A 14,299-nucleotide genomic window follows, 5' to 3' on the forward strand; every position below is an offset into this window, starting at 1 on the left:
CCCAATGTGCATTCCAGATTTGAAGAAAATTTGTCAAGAAGAATGGGAAAAATTCCCTAAAGAAACATGCGAGTCATTGATTAAGAACTACAAGAAGAGATTGGTTGAAGTGGAACTGAATAATGGTTATGCTACGAAGTATTAAATCAGAATTATCAGTTATTTATGTTCTGTATGAATACTTTTTCACCCCTAAATATTTATATTTGTATATGAATTCATTAGTTACTATAATTTATTAGTTTCTTTTGCATATTCTTAGTTTATGTATGTGTATGGAAATATAGTATTGGTATATCCCATTTATGTTCATTAGAAATTAAATAAAGAATTTTGACAAGTACGAATATTTATTTCCCCCACTGTACATTCATAATTATATACTTCAAAATTAATTTTACCAGTATGATCATTTTTTATACGCTAGCCACTGATATAATTATATCCTCAATTTATAAGTGTGTGTATATATATATATATATATATACACACACACACATACATACGTATGTCGCTTTGTGTTTGTCACCCCACACACACACCACTTGACAACCAGGGTCAATTTGTTTGATTAAAAGCCTTCAAAGTAGTGCTCCAGCCAGACTTCAGTCTAATGACTGAAACAAGTAAGATATGTGTGTGTGTGTGTGCGTATCCTTTTATTTGTTTCAGCCATTTGACTGCGTCCATGCTAAAGCACCGCCTTTAGTCGAGCAAATCAGCCCCAGGACTTATTCTTTGTAAGCCTAATACTTCTTCTATCAGTCTCTTTTGCCAAACCACTAAGTTATGGGGATCTAAACATACCAACATCACTAGTCAAGCGATGGTGGGGGACAAACACAGACACGCAAACATACACATACATAACAGGCTTCTTCCAGTTTACATCTACCAAATCCACTCACAAGACTTTGGTCGGCCTGAGGCTATAGTAGAAGACACTTGCCTGAGGTGCCATGCAGTGGGACTGAACCCGGAACCATGTGGTTGGTAATCAAGCTACTTACCACACAGCCTCTCCTGTGCATAAATATATATTATTAAGTACAGTTTTCATCAGAGTAGAGGATGACTTGGCATGCACCATTCTTTTACTTATTATTTTAGGTCCCATGTAGTTTTTGTTCCAACAGAACAGCTAGGATGTGCCACCTGGCTTGGTTAAGAGAGATGGAGACAGAGAGAGATGAACCAGTATTCAGCTAGTACTTTTGTTAACAAGACCAAAAACCTGAAAAGTGAAGTTGGCCTCAGCAAGATTTGAACTCAGACTTTAGAGAGCCAAAGCAAATATTACCACAATAAGTTTATCCAATGCTCCAGTGACTCTGCCAACCAGCCATGTCTATATGTATATGTTACATTATGGGTGCACATCATAAAGATGCTAATAAAAAACAAATAAAAAAAATTTGGAAAAAATATTTAATTTCATAGAAGTTATTTAATGGTGTGTTTTGAGTGAACAATTAGAAATTTTAAAAGTTTTCCAGAAAAAAATTTTTCCAAAAAAAAAAAAATCAAAGAAAAAAAACCTGATTTGCCCTTCTATACATTTTTTTTAAAATATATATTTTCATTTTCCAAAATGACAAATAGTATTCTAAAGAAAATCTGCAGGTTATTGTATAAAGCCAACTTAAGATAAATGTGTAGAGGATTAACCCATGAGCATTTAAACCAACCCTATCTGGCCCTAATATTTTACCTGTTTTATGTTCAAACTGGCCAGATCCAACCTCTCATACCTACCCAACAATGTCATTCTAAAAATAAACAATCACATCATTGAAATCCCAAAACTACAAGATAATAAATGATAAATTCAATATAATGTGAAGAAATATTACATTTGACAGAGTAATCTCAATGCCTAAGGTTTAAACCAGCCATATCCTGCTCAGATAATCTACCTGTTTTATGTTTTGAAAATCTGCCATATCCAGTCTCTCTCACCTACCCTCCAACAATGTCACTCTAAAGATATACAATCACGTCATTGAAATCTCAAAGCTACAAGATCATGCATGATTAATTCAAAATAATGTGAATAAATATTACATTTGACAGAATAATCTAAATGCTAAAGGGTTACAATAAAAGAATTACAATTGCAGAAGCAGAAAATTCAAAAATTCAAAAATTCCGAAAAAAAAAAAAAAAAAAAAAAAAAATCATCAGAATCAATAAGAAATTCTTAATTTTACAACTTTGCTGAAAGAAGTGGAGATTTTTCAAATTTTTATTTTTAATGAAATTTTGCATTTATAGAATAGATTCTTTTCTTTTTTCATAAACTAGAATCAAAAATAGATTTAGACATAGAATCGCAATACAGAGAATCAAAATTTATAATTAGAATAATTTTGGTTTTAATTAGTTCCCAATTTCTCAAACATTTACTAATGTTATACTGGAAACTTTTCTGTTTTTGAGTTTGTATTTCTCTTCATTCAGCCCCTATCCTTTTATCTCTTAGTGATTACAGCTAGTGGATTGTAGCCATGCTGGAGCACTGCCTTAAAGAGTTCTAGCTAATGGTACATATTTTATCTCTTTAACCAAGACTAAGTTATGAGAACATAAACCAACACCAGTTGTCAAATGGTGACACACATACACACACACATATGACAGGCTTCCATACACTTTCCATCTACCTAATTCACTCACAAGATATTGGTTAGCTATTGTAAAAGACACTTGCCTAAGGTGCCACATGATGGGACTGAACCCAGAAACATATGGTTGCAAAGCAAAATTCTTATTCCCACAACAATGCTTGTATCTATATTCACAAATTATGTTTATGTAAGATTTTAATTTTACTTGTTCACTCATCATCATTTAACATCCCTTTATCCCATGTTAGCATGTGTTGGACAGTTCGATAGGGACCAACAAATCAAAGGCCTTGTGCCAAGCTTCAGTGTTTACTTTGCCATAATTTCTACGGCTGGATGTCCTTACTGCAAATATTTCAAATAAATAATTAAAAGAAATTTCAAACATAATTTCCATTCCAACCTACCTGTGTTAAATCAACAATACATTCACTCTCAACACCTTTTACTACCAATGTGCCAAGTTTTACAAAGCACATTTTCAGGTTTCATATCAGACATAAAAGAAAACAAGAATCAAGATCTTTTAAAGAATAAAGCAAACCAGACAAAGGTATGGCATGTCGTTTTTTTCTTAAAATATAAAAACAAGGAGTGGCTTAATGTTCCCAAATTAAGCCTTTTTCGAAAGGCTTAAGTTTTCTTTCTTTTTTTAACCCTTTAGCATTGAATCCGGTCATATCCGGCCCAAATATTTTACCACTTTTATGTTACAATTGACCAGATACAATCTCTCACACCTACCCTACAATGTCATTCTAAAAATATACAGAAATACCATTCAAATTTTGAAACTCGCAAGATAATCCTTTCTACTTATAGGCACAAGGCCCAAAATTTTGGGGGAAGGAGTTGACTCAATTACATCGACCCCAGTGTTTAACTGGTACTTAATTTATCGACCCCAAAAGGATAAAAGGCAAAGTTGACCTCAGTGGAATTTGAACTCAGAAGGTAGCGATGGGCAAAACATTGAGAACAAATAAGCAGAGTCTTTGACAAAGATATCTGAATGCTGAAAGGTTAAAAAGACATCAGCATTGTTGTGCTAGACTTAATCCACTGCCCAGTTTAACATCACCACATAGTGTATCAGGACAATTACCCTGACCCCAAGGACAATTCCCCCTGACAACAACTACCTCCTAGAACAATTACCCCCACCACCACCACCACGTCCAATATATTAAGTTTTAAATCATCATCTGTTGTCCTCAGGGGTAATTGTCCTTGAGGGGTTATTGTCAATGGGGGGTAAATGTCCTAGACTCCATAGTAGTAGGCTGCCTTTAATGGAATCCATTGGTGCAAGCATTCGGGCCATATCTCCAGTTTGAAAATACTTTCTTCTGATCACAGAGTCTCTGTAAAGAAGATTCATGGACATTACCATCCCCTTTTAAAAGGAAAAATCCTTTTGTCACATCATAGGATAATTGGTTGCATTTTCAGTCTTATAATTATTAAATGAATTGGTACAGAACTCCAAGTCAACCTTTCAAACATAACCACCCAACCATCACGAGTGTATATTAATATAAACATTCAGAATGAATATTATATATATCTTTTTACTTTTTACATGTTTCAGTCCTTAGATTGTAGCTATAATAATAATTTTTTTTTTAAGCCTATTTATTCTACTGGTCTCTTTTACTAAACCACCAAGTTATGAGGATGTAAACACACCAACACCAATTGTCAAGCATTGGTGGGGGACAGATACACACACACATATTATTATTATTATTATATATATATATATATATATATATATACACATACACATGACAGGCTTCTTTCAGTTTCCATCTACCAAATCCACTCACAACGTTTTGGTCAGACCAAGACAATAGTAAAAGATACTTGCTCAACATGCTACACAATAGGACTGAACCCAGAACCATGTGGCTGAGGGATAAACTTCTTAACACACAGCCATGCCAGTACTTCAATAAGTGGGTATGGTGTTATTTGAGGAAGATTTGACTGTTATTTCTAACAGATCAACAACTTCTTAGAAGCTCTTTTATTCTTGGTTTCTATAAATATGTATGTATGTATATATATATATATATACAATTTGAAAATCCTACACGACTAGGTGAAAAGCGCTTTATTTAATATGTGACATTAATAAAAATCTGTAAATGTACAAACATCCAGATTTCTGAGTACCTTAATTTTATCTATATAATTTCTGTACATCACCTCCAAACCTTCCAATATATATATATATATATATATATATAAGTACATAAGTTCTAAAAGGTGTCTTATCTTTCTATATATCTTAACATTCTATAGTTTGTTTTTTGTTTTGTTCTTTTCATAAATGAATTCTATTATTTCATTAAACCAGCGTTGCAGTGAAACAAATGGTCAAAGTTCGACAACTCCGTTAGATTTATTCTCTGTAAGAGTCTGTAATCCATAAAAGAAATGTAAATTTTTTTTTTTTTTACATGATTCTATTTCACTATTTTAATCCCGTTTTCATAATTAACATGGGTGGCGTGGTTATTTGACGTTTTCCCCTAGTTAACTTTACAACTAATGACACTAAAAGCATGAATGGTTGAATGTGACTAATAAATAACCAGAGTAGTCAGAGTTATATACCTTACAACAGTTCGTTTTCATTAACGTAACATAGATGGCTCTATCAGATAAGTTAAATCCGTTAAGCTAAAAAAAAAAGAGGTGCAAAATAATAATCATTGATTCAGGATTTAACTGAGAACTGATCAAGCAAGCTAAGATTTCTCTAAATAGAAAAAAACAAAAATGGAACTTTTCACATAGACCTATTCGTCATCTTGTGGTTTTTTTGTTTATTCCGTAAAAGTTAGTGAAAGTATTGTGTTACTGGAAGCCTTAAAAACAGGCTATGGTTCAGATATTGATTGACTGAAATAAAACCAACCGGCTAAAAGCAAAATAAGTTCATACGAAATAGGTACATTTTTCTTTTTTTATCCCTAAGTTTTCTGTAGATAAGTTCATTATTCAAACGATTCATAAACTTGTGCCAATAATACATAATTTTTGCCACAAGGGCAGCTTAGGGGAGGTGGGGATAAGTTGATTACATTAACCCCACTGTTCAACTGGTACTTATTTTATTGAGCCCAAAAGGATGAAAGGCAAAGTCGACCTTGGCAGTATTTGAACTTCCAAATGTAGCGACGGGCGAAATACCACAAAGCATTTCGTCCAGTATGCTAACGATTCTGCCAGCTCACCGCCTTGTGCTAATAATACATAATAAAAAGGAAAGTATCCCCTAAATTAGAAAAATAAATTACAGCTTTATCAAAAAGCAAAAGAAATAGTATTTCAGAATTAAGTCAGAAATATTTTGTGTATAAAACAAAAAAAGAAAACCTGTTTATGATCACTCCTTTTTAACTGTATTTTTCTCACAAGAAACCCTTTTTTTTTTTTATTTAAAAAAATTTTCAAAAATTAAAATAAGAAGATTACTAATGACAATTACAAAGTTTTATAAATGTATATTATATGTATATAATCCAAGCAAAATAGTTTCTCTTTTTTGTACAAGATGCTTTTGTTTACTAAAATGTCAAATTAACAAGTGAAAAAAACTGATTCAGTAGGTGAGGAAAAAAAAGAAAAAACTTCATTTTAACAAGCATTTTAAACTGATAAATAATAGTGAAAAGGAATGAGACGGGTGCAGCATCCCTTACGTCACCCAATCGCAGAAAACTTCCAAAAATAGTGATAATGATTCCTTTGAAGTAGTCAGTCAAAAAGTGAGAATAGCAAATGCAAAGGAGAAAGAAAAAAGAAAAGTAAAAAAGAAAAAAAAAATAGATATAAGATAAACGTGTATTCATTCGTGCGTATCTGTTTTGTGTTTAAGAGATCATATATGCTTGTATAAGCGCCAAAACAATGAAAACAGATCACCCTATCATAAGCAAAAGATTTCAAGTTAATTCACCACAAAAGGTCTAAGGCTTTTTAATCATTCTCTGTATTAGCCTAAGACCTTTTGGTTACCTTATGAACAGCCACTCAATTTTGCATAGTTCAACTTGGCAATATTCACACACATGTATGCAAAAGTTCAAACTTATAATCAACAAATCCACTGATGCATTACATGTGGAACTTTCAGCAACTGGTTAATACTTAAAGAACAATTGGCTTCTTTTTTTTTTTCGTCATTCTGTTTGCAGGGCCTAATTTGATGGATAAATCTTTTTTTTTTTTTTCTTAATAAGAAAGAATAAAATTTGTTTATGTAAATTAGTCATTAGGATTGCTTTGTATGTTTTTGTGCCGTAATCCAGATTTCATCATCTGGTTTAGTAACCAGTCCATAAACAGGAGTGACAACCTGACCTTTAACAAGACCCAAGCGGAACATTCTCAAAATCTTTGTGATACAAATGCTGGCACATAAATAAAGTAGTGCACGCTTTGGATCTCCGTTTTTGCCATAAATATCAAAAGGTTGGAAAACTAAACCAGATTTGGCCTTATCCTCAGCAAATCTTTCTGGATCAAACCTGAAACAAAAATAAAAATTATAAAGTTAGAATCCTTATATACTGTATATGTTCACCATTCTTAACAATATCAATGAAGAGAATATTGTCTGCCATCATTGTTTTAATCTCCACTTTTCTATGCAACCATAGGTAAGATGGAATTTATTGGGGCAAATTTTCTACAGCTGGATACCCTTCCTGTTGCCAACTCTCACCTGCTTCCAAGCAAAGTGATATTTCCCAACAGCTAGACATGTTTTTGACAGAAGACAAGAAACAAACAACATTGCTTGTACGACAATGATGTTCATTTCAACCATCATGTGATATCTAGACAAGGGTACACACAAACACACACATACATATATATATATATAGATATATATACACACACACACACATATATATACACACATATACATACACACATATATATTTACATACATATATACATATACACATATATATAAATATATATATATATATATATATATATATATATATACACATATACACACACATGATGAGCTTCTTTCAGTTTCCATCTACCAAATCCACTCATAAGGTTTTCGTCGGTCTAGGTTTATAACAGAAGACACTGGCCCAAAGAACCATGCAGTGGGACTGAATCCAAATTTCCAAGGTTGGGAAGCAGGCCTCTTTAACCACACAGCCAATGCCAGCACCTTCATACGTAAATAAAAACTATCATGATGAGATCTATCACAAAGCTAATCAATTCAGTGACCATCAAGACCTGCAGCTTTTCAACCTGAGATCCACAAGACTTGTACTGGAGTCTGTGAACCATGCTCAAAACTTTAAAAGGCTGCAGTGTAAAATGCGTGATTATTCATTTATATATTTTATTATTACTGAATCACACATCATTACCACTCAGTTGCACTTTATTATTCTCTACATCATTTAATGTCTGTTTTCCATGCTGGCATGGTTTTACAGGAGCTGACAAGGCCAGAGTCTGCACCAGGTTCCATAATTTGTTTTGGCTTCATTTCTATAGGTGAATGCCCTAATGCCAACCACTCTACAGAGTGTACTGAGTACTTTTTATGTCACATCATCATACAACGCTTTTTATATGGCATTACACCCACACCAATGTTTTTTTTTTATGTGGCACCTTGGTTTCAGGGTATCAATTCTGTTGTGGTGGGTGGGCTTTGAGTACAGCAATATGCCACTTATCTAAATCTTACACAATCAGTTACAGATTACTATTATTCAATTACATATATCTTTTTCAACCAAGATGAAATTGGTGGCAAACTTCTTAACCATATATCTATGACAGTAACCTTGTTTTATAAGAATTTAACCCCCAAAATTCTATAATCATCATCATCATCATCATCATCGTTTAACGTCCGCTTTCCATGCTAACATGGGTTGGACGATTTGACTGAGGACTGGTGAACCAGGTGGCTACACCAGGCTCCAATCTGATTTGGCAAAGTTTCTACAGCTGGATGCCCTTCCTAACGCCAACCATTCCGAAAGCGTAGTGGGTGCTTTTATGTGCCACTGGCACGAAGGCCAGTCAGGAGGTACTGGCAACGGCCATGCTCAAAATGGTGTATTTTACGTGCTACCGGCACAGGATGTAAAGGTTTAACCAGGCCTTGTCACACATTTGTATGTTTCTATGCTGTTCTATGAACTTGGACACCATCATTACAGAACATTGCAGCAATTGACTTATTAGATACTAATAATGCTAACTAAAAACACAAAAATTTAAACATACTGAGTAGGAAGAGGCCAATATTGTTCTTCTTGCATTAGGACACCGATAGCATGAAGGATAGGAGTCTGAAGAAAGAAAATAAATAAATAAATAAATAAATAAAGTGATCTGTACTAAAACATTTAATGAAAGCAGAACAACAATTTAAAGTGATATTCTTGTGTATGCTTTAAAAGACAATTAAAACATGGAGCTATGAACAGATAACAGTTTATAAAATAGCTACACATTTATTTCAACAAGGTAAAAGAGTTTTCCAAAAATAAATATTCATCATAATCATCATCATTTAACATCTATTTTCCATACTGTTGTGAGTTGGGTGGTTTCCAGTCAAAAGACTACCCCAAGCTCTGTTTTGGGCTTCAGTATGGGTTCTACAGCTGGATGCCCTTCCTAATGCCAACCACTTTACAAAATGTACTGGGTGATTTTTACATGACACCAGCAGCAGTGAGGTCACCAAGTAACTTGCAGGACAAGACCCCTCAACTAAAGTGGGAAGTGGGAGTAGTACTGAGGGGCAGAAACTGTTGTCTTGAAGTAGAAGAGAAACATGGCTATCTCAGGTGGAGAAAAAGTGGAAAGAGAGAAGGACAGAGAGAGAGAGAGATGGTGAGGATGTGGTGGGGAAGGGGTGCATACACCCAAGTTACAGGGATGTGTATCATGTGAAGTGGACAGGGGATAGAAAAGAGTAAGTAGGTGGCTAAGTTCACGAGATTGAGGAAAAAGAATGAGAGATGGGAGGAGGAAGGAATGTTACTATAATATATACTAGCTAGCTCCATGCCGTCAAAAATGATAGCTAATTGTAGTATTTTATATATAAGGTACATAATAATCACACATACAAACATTCACATATTTTCTTAGTACATGCACAAACATACTCACACAGAGTTGAAATGCTGTTTGATATATTTTTTCACCCCTTCCTTTGTCATTCATATGTTGTGACAGAGAAAGACAAGAGTATTATTATAGTAGATTGTTCCTTAGAACTGACTGGTCTCATTCCTTCTCCAGGGGAGCACCACCAATCCTCTTGGCTCTCCACAACTCATTATCCCATCCCCAAACTTAAATAACCATATGCCCAGTCCTCGCTCCCTAGAATACCAGCTCCCTCTGGAATCTTCTACTTGCTCATATCATTCCTTTTGGTTGATGACCCGAAGCAATTTTAAAAAAATATTAATGGCATCAAGCTCGCCAGTCCCAGGACCTACAAAAGCCCTTTCCTTTATACTCAACCAGTAAAATAAAAAGAAAAACCACATTAATCCTAAAACCCTGCAAAAATAAACAACCCCTTCCTCTAGGTGCAATTGTAAATGAACCCATGAATGCAATTGCAGCTATTTTTTTTATATAGATGTTCATACAGATCCATTGAAAGAGATAAGAACACAGACCTTCAGTTACAAATATCTATTATCATCATTAAAGCCTGAGAACAAGATTTTAAAATTCTAACTTAAAAATTGAATGTTAGTTGAAATAAATATAACATTTTAGGAAGTTAAAAAATAAATTAAATTAAAGATAAATTTGTAAAATAAATATATTACATTTTTGGGAATTTTATGTCCTTCAAGTTCTCCATCAAAACTCTGGGTGTAAGCAGACCATTGTATTAACACAGCACATCGATGAGTTTCATCCAACACTTGCTTCAGATATCTGAGTAAAGAAGAAACAGATGGAAACAGAGAATTTATTCCATTGTTTTGCAGACATATTTCTAACAAGAATATAATATAATAGCCTTTGTGTTTTAATTTGCAAAATGGATAGGATGGGTCATCACAATCTGTATCGTCTTGCACACACAACAACACAGAAGACCATCTGATTTGGGTGTAGTGTAACTTGTAGGTGCAAGCAACAGGTACATGGTAACTTTAAGGTACATGGTAACTTTAAGGTACATGGTAACTTTAAGGTACATGGTAACTTTAAGGTACATGGTAACTTTTAGGTACATGGTCTAGTGGTTGCACTCATGATTGCAAAATTGAAGTTTCAATTCTTGGGCCAGGTGATATATTGTACTTTTGAGCAAAACACATCATTTCACATTGCTCCAATCCACTCAAGCTGTAAATGAGTAACTTTGTAACAAACTGGCATCCTGTTCTAGAGGATTGTTGTGATCTCAGTCACTTGTATGCCATAGAAACTATGTGACCAGCCTTATGTGTCCTAGAACTTGAGACACTAATGTCCAAGGGTTGATGTTGACAAAGAAACTTCTTAATCAGACTGCCATGCCTGTGCTACAAATTTAATGGATCCCATTATCGATTAGAATAACTTCTCTGGCACTGCCAATCAACAATCTACTGCCTTCTCTTCAAAATTCTCAATGAAGAACCTCTACGCAGTATAAAGTTCAGAACTAGAACATCCTCATCAGTATTTTAATGTCCACTTTTCCATGCTTGCGTGAGTCAGATGGTATTTGTTGAGGCAGATTTTCTACAGCTGGATACACTTCCTTTCATTAGCCTTCACCTGTTTCCATGCAAAGTCAATATTTCCCCATAACCAGACATGTTTCAATACATCATCATCATCATTTAACGTTCGCTTTCCATGCTGGCATGGGTTGGACGGTTTGACAGGACTGGCAAGCCAGAAGGCTGCACCACGCTCCAACCTGATCTAGCAAAGTTTCTACAGCTGGATGCCCTTCTTAATGCCAACCACTTTGAGAGTGTAGTGGGTGTTTTTTACATGCTGAAATGGTGTTTTTTACAAGCCACTGGCACAGGAGCCAGTCAGACAGCACTGGCAACGACCACATTCGTATGATGCATTTTACATGTTACCAGCACGGGAGCCAGTCTGGTGGGACTGGCATCGACCACGCTTTTTACTTGCCACTGGCACGGGTGCCAGTCAGGCGGTAGTGACATTGGCCACAACAATGATTTCACTTGACTCAACAGGTTTTCTCAAGCACAGTTTATTGCTCAATGATTGAAGGGTACTCTTAAATGAGCCAGTTATACTACACTGGCATAGGCCATGGTTACAGTCTCACTTGGCTTGCTGGGTCTTCTCAAGCAACACAAGATTAGAAACAAAGACACTGCTTGCATAATGGCAATGCTTGTTTACAACTATCATGTGATGTCAGGACAAAAGTACACAAAAACACACACATCACCACAAACTCATACACACATATGCAGGTCATCATCGACTTATGACTGCTCAACTTTACAATGATTGGTGCACCAGCTCCCTGAAGCAATACTAAATAGTCCAGCTAAAATCTAATGGATTTAATTTCTTAGAAATTAACCCGTCTACAGATGATGTTAGGTAACAAACGCTTCTCCTAGGTTTGGTTATCAATCGCCAGTATGTTGGATGACTATCCCGTCGTGGAGACATCGAGGCAACCTCATATTTGTTTATAAGGCGACTGCTTGAGACTCCAAAATTTTTGACTAATGCCGGCATAATAGTATAATACAGAATGCTGTGTGTGACTTTTACCTGAGAATGTACCTTAAGAATGTAAAAATATAAAACAAAGCTATGTAGGCCTATAAGCTGACTTACGACCAGTCAGTCGGAACCAATTGTAGTCCTAAGTTGATGACAACCTGTATATATAATGGGTTTCTTTCAGTTCCTCTACCAAATCAACCTACAAGGTTTTAATCAATTTGACGTTACAGAAGACACTTACCCAAGATGCCAAGCAAGTGGAATCAGATATATAAAGTTTGAGAGGGAATATAGATGAAAAAAAAAAAACAGAAAACTGCATTCCTTACTTCAATTTTTTAAGATTCTCTGGAGTAATTTCATCATCTTTCAGAGTTTGTACTTCTTTTGTAAGTTTGGTTTGTACATCACTATGAGTAGCAAGGAAATATAACAACCAAGTCAACACTGAAACAAAAGTTTGAGAAGCATTAAAGCAAAAGAAATGTTTAGAGACAAAGAAGCTAAGTTAAAGGGAGACGAAACTGGGGTTTAAGAATAGACCTATATTATCTAATATTTTCTTCCTTTTTTTTTTACAGAGACAGAAAAGTGTGACTTGATGCAGATTTGGAAACAAGTCTAACAGATCAAGCAACAATGCAGAGGTTCTCTACTGCCAGATGTGGTTGTAGTGAAAGTATGACACCTGGATTAAGATTAAGGAGATCGTTGCCAGTGCCGATGGACTGGCTCCTGTGCAGGTGACACGTAAAATACACCATTTCGAGCATGGCCGTGGATTGTTACCAACGTTGCCTTCCTGGCACTTGTGCCAGTGGCACGTGAAAAAACATTCGAGCGAGATCGTTGCCAGTGCCAATGGACTGACTCCTGTGCAGGTGACACGTAATACACTATTTCGAGAGTGGCCTTTGCCAGTAAGACATCCAAGCGAGATCGTTGCCAGTGCCCCTGGACTGGCCCTTGTGCAGGTGGCACGTAAAATACACCATTTCGAGTGTGGCCGTTGCCAGTACCCGCCTGACTGGCCCTCGTGCCGGTGGCACGTAAAGCACCCACTACACTCTCAGAGTAGTTGGCGTTAGGAAGGGCATCCAGCTGTAGAAACTCTGCCAAATCAGATTGGAGCCTGGTGTCGCCTCCTGATCCACCAGTCCTCAGTCAAATCGTCCAACCCATGCTAGCATGGAAAGCGGACGTTAAACGACGATGAATCATTACATTTTTGTTTGCAATGAATTTCAATCTCTTGATAAATTTGTGACTGTGAAACAGATATTTAAAAAGAATGTGATGCTGCATAATACTGGAGCATAAGCATAGAATGTGGAAGGTAGCAGAGGCTGGCGAAAAACAGAATATAGTCTATTGGACATGCAACATTAATTTACATGAAAACATCCAAAACAACCAGAATGTAAAGGCATAAAGATGATGTGTGCAGAAATATAGAAATATATACTTCTTATATATTCTCTATGATTAAATTAATCCTTTTGACAAAGTTTCGCGTAGTTTATTTTATTCAATCCAATGTTAATAAATGTTACCTTTACTGATAGTACTAATTGACAGGAAACTTGTAAGTTATTTGCAGAGCTAGACTTAAGATAGAGTAATTAGGTGAGTCATGGGGAAAAAAGATGTTCTTATAGAAGAGATCACAATGGAACAAGTTGTAGAGAATAATGCAGTTTAATGCAGCCCCTGGCAAGATGTTGCACTAAAAGCCAAAAAAACGATGATGTTGCACTGTAAGCTAACCAAACCTGCAGAGAGATGCTGCACCACAAATTCATGGAGGACTGCTACACTACAAAGCCATGGAGAGATGCTACCACTACAGATCCATGGAGAGCTGCTACCACTACAGATCCATGGAGAGCTGCTACCACTACAGATCCATGGAG

General features: G+C 35.5%; 1 protein-coding gene across 1 annotated transcript in view; it reads right to left on the reverse strand.

The window, feature by feature from the left end:
• Positions 1-1,414: 1,414 nt before the first annotated feature.
• Positions 1,415-14,299, reverse strand: part of LOC106870675 (cytochrome P450 20A1) — a 33,549-nt gene continuing 20,664 nt past the window's right edge. Inside the window, exons 8-11 of the mRNA XM_014916829.2 lie at positions 12,716-12,833; positions 10,493-10,604; positions 8,919-8,983; positions 1,415-7,168 (exon numbers count right to left, since the gene is read on the reverse strand). Coding sequence (XP_014772315.1) covers positions 6,913-7,168; positions 8,919-8,983; positions 10,493-10,604; positions 12,716-12,833 — 551 coding nt within the window. The 3' untranslated portion in view covers positions 1,415-6,912. The remainder of the gene's footprint in view (positions 7,169-8,918; positions 8,984-10,492; positions 10,605-12,715; positions 12,834-14,299) is intronic.

This window comes from Octopus bimaculoides, chromosome 1 (assembly GCF_001194135.2).
Source record: "Octopus bimaculoides isolate UCB-OBI-ISO-001 chromosome 1, ASM119413v2, whole genome shotgun sequence".
NCBI classification, from domain to species: Eukaryota; Metazoa; Mollusca; class Cephalopoda; order Octopoda; family Octopodidae; genus Octopus; species Octopus bimaculoides.